Source organism: Limulus polyphemus, unplaced genomic scaffold, assembly GCF_000517525.1.
Source record: "Limulus polyphemus unplaced genomic scaffold, Limulus_polyphemus-2.1.2 Scaffold7685, whole genome shotgun sequence".
In the NCBI taxonomy this organism is placed as follows: Eukaryota; Metazoa; Arthropoda; class Merostomata; order Xiphosura; family Limulidae; genus Limulus; species Limulus polyphemus.
In genome coordinates this window covers 9307-12944 of record NW_013673295.1, presented here as the reverse complement: position 1 = coordinate 12944, position 3638 = coordinate 9307, and the positions used below count along the sequence as shown (strand labels likewise).

At 31.5% G+C, this 3638-nt stretch overlaps 1 protein-coding gene across 1 annotated transcript in view; it reads right to left on the bottom strand.

Annotated features, from left to right (window-relative positions):
* Nucleotides 1-410: 410 nt before the first annotated feature.
* Nucleotides 411-3638, bottom strand: part of LOC106474789 — a 7867-nt gene continuing 4639 nt past the window's right edge. The window contains exon 3 of the mRNA XM_013935479.2: nucleotides 411-1444. Within this exon, the coding sequence (XP_013790933.1) occupies nucleotides 1295-1444 (150 nt within the window). The 3' untranslated portion in view covers nucleotides 411-1294. The remainder of the gene's footprint in view (nucleotides 1445-3638) is intronic.

Genomic DNA, 3638 nt, shown 5'->3' with positions numbered 1-3638 from the left:
ATCTTACTTCAATATTGGTAATATCTTACTTCGGTATTGGTAATATCTTACTTCAGTATTGGTAATATCTTACTTCAGTATTGGTAATATCTTACTTCGGTATTGGTAATATCTTACTTCAGTATTGGTAATATCTTACTTCGGTATTGGTAATATCTTACTTCAGTATTGGTAATATCTTACTTCAATATTGGTAATATCCTACTTCAATATTGGTAATATCCTACTTCAATATTGGTAATATCTTACTTCAATATTGGTAATATCTTACTTCAGTATTGGTAATATCATACTTCAGTATTGGTAATATCCTACTTCAATATTGGTAATATCATACTTCAATATTGGTAATATCATACTTCGGTATTGGTAATATCATACTTCAATATTGGTAATATCTTACTTGATATTACCAATACTGAAGTAAGATATTACCAATATTGAAGTATGATATCACCAATACCGAAGTATGATATTACCTCTGTATGCTCACTTTCTAAAACATAACTAAATTTACCATTTTTCTAGAAACGCTAAGAATCATCAAATAAAACAAGACCATCTTTACAAAGATTACTTTATATCATTATTTTGTATGAAAAGTAACGATCAATGAAATTATATGAAACAGAATGTGTCATCAAGAAACAACTGCGAATTAACCTCACAAAATTATAATCAAAATATCCAAAAACTGGAGAAAAACAAAGGTACAATATACTCGTGTTTCTTGAGAAGCCACAAACACAACTAGATACTTTAGGTTTTATGGAGAGCAGGATAGTTATTGAAACTCTTAAAACAGTGTGTAAATCTGTGAAAAATAAATTATTTTTAAACATCACTCAGTGTTCAGAGAAATTTTCCAATTATTAAACCACACTTATTTATCTGAAGGAGGAAATAACGTGAACATAATAACCGTAAAAGGGTATACCTTATAACAATAAACTACACATCAAAGCTTTAACAATAAAAGTTTTCAACTAGCTTGAAACACACACTATTAGAAATACGTACAGGGGTAAACTGGCTAAAACAGATTATTTACAGGTTGATAGTTATGAAACTACACCAACTCACTCAAAGTGTACAATCAGTAGCAAAAGTAAAATACTTACAGTATGGAATGAGTACACCTATTGTGCTAAACATTTATTATCACAGCTCAACCGAGATTGACATCAAATCAACTAGAGAAATGTCAGTTATAATTCAAAACATCTTACTAAACTGCTCTTCTGTGAACAATCACTCGTCACTACTTTACAAAGTCAAAGTTCGTTGTTCAGACTTATTTAAGTTTTTTGGCACTAGCTCTGCTGACGGCCGTATTTAGCTGGTTGGCTCGATGTATCACCATCAGTCCTATCACGATCATCATAATGCCAGTCCACCACAGGAAAGTGAGGGTTTCCCCAAAAAACACTTGTCCAAAGACGGCCTGCAAAAAGTCAGTTTTAATAAACCATAACTAGGGTTTTTATTTTATTCAGTACAAACTGTTTGTACCCAAAAGAAATCACTGATAATCCTTTCTAGTTCGAACCACTTTATTTAAAAAAAAAAAAAGATAACTAAAATTAGAAACGTTAGCCTATATTATTATTAAAATATTTATATTTTGGTAATGTTTTAAACACCTATAATACTTGACTTTACTAAAATACTGTTCAACTTTTTTCTTGGGAAATGTACCGACATCATTTGGAGTTGGATAATTTGATCCATTAACATAACTGATTACCTACAAGTAGCAGCTGTATCATGTTAAAAAATTAATCAAAATTTGAATTAAAAACGATAAGAACACCATGTTGAACTGGTTAACACCCTCCTGGAACATGAAGGTATTGAGTAAATGAACTGACCGGCAAGGTCACTAGAATTAAATCCAGTTGAACGTACATGATTCAGCTGTGAGGCATGTTACCTTGTTATTGGTTAATAAACAGATGGTCTACAGGTCTGCATGTTACCTTGTTATTGGTTAATAAACAGATGGTCTACAAGTCTGCATGTTACCTTGTTATTGGTTAATAAACAGATGGTCTACAGGTCTGCATGTTACCTTGTTATTGGTTAATAAACAGATGGTCTACAGGTCTGTATGTTACCTTGTTATTGGTTAATAAACAGATGGTCTACAGGTCTGTATGTTACCTTGTTACTGATTAATAAACTGACCTTTGTTCAACTGAACACATGTCATTAAGTTTGATGAGTAATGTTGACTAGTTATTAGTTGCTATTTATCATCAGTTAAACCTAAATTAAAAATAACTAATGAACAAAGTATTAGAGCTTACCTTATAGTTTACTGACAGTCGTACAGAACTAATTAAATCAGAATCTGTAGTCAGAGAAACTTCTGTACACCAAGTATTGGCCAACGCTCGCAAACTAATTAAATCAGAATCTGTAGTCAGAGAAACTTCTGTACACCAAGTACTGTCCGACGCTCGCAAGCTAATTAAATCAGAATCTGTAGTCAGAGAAACTTCTGTACACCAAGTACTGGCCGACGCTCGCAAGCTTAAATACCCAACTATTGGCTATTCTCGTGAGATGACCAAAGACAGTAGAATCTTTTATTGTAATGAGGTGTTAGATAACTTAACAGTTGAGGAATTATACAACATTTTGTAAACATGAATGTAATTTACCTCAACCAAGTGTTCAATGGTAACCTTGGTTTCGTAACTAATGAAAGTTTAGAACGATCAGTTAGTAATGGGTTTAAATTTTGGGAACATCATTCAAAGTTAGCTGGAAATATAACAGCAGATAACTAGTACATCATTCAGTGGTTTTATTTATATAGAAAAAAAATAGGAATTTAAAGTAATACAATTTAGAAAATGGGTTGAGAAAGTTAAGGATACAATCTATAAGATACTTAAATAAATGGTGAAAATCTAGGTTATTTAGTTAGTAGATACGATATCAGTCGAGCTGATAAAGCAGCTAATGGCTTCGATTTCATATGAAAACAGTTTATGTTACAATTATATGTGAATAACTAGAAAACGTTAAAACCTATGAATAATGAGATTTAAAAGCATGTTAAAACTAACATGGAAAGTATCATACATAAACACAGTTTTGGTGTACATTCTACTAACTCTTACAAGCTAAATAAGATACCACACAACTAAGGATAGGTAATGGTCCTAATTACATTAACGAGCAGTTAAAAAACATTTCGTAATTCTACTGAATGACACAAGAAAATTAAAGGCCTTGAAGCTATAGCAATAGAAACATTTGAGTTTAGTAATGTTTACACCAGTCTTACTATTGGTAGAATTAATTATTTCAAGGTATTTTAATAATTCTGGTAAACTAATGACCTGCATCAGTAGACAAAGAATCCTTTACGACAATTACTGTCTTATATCAAATAAATTCTTACAAGACACGTATTTGTTTACTTGACAACCTGTTCGTGCAATTTGAACGACATGACTTTCGAGATAGTCAAGGAATTCTAACGCCAGCCCACAGGTTCAAGATATACATTTATTGAAACTCGCACACAAACCTCAGTAAGAAAGGCTTCTAGCTAAGTACCAAATTTATTTAATACAACTCACAGTGAAAGAAAAAAAATCTCTTGAACTAGAAACAAAAACATT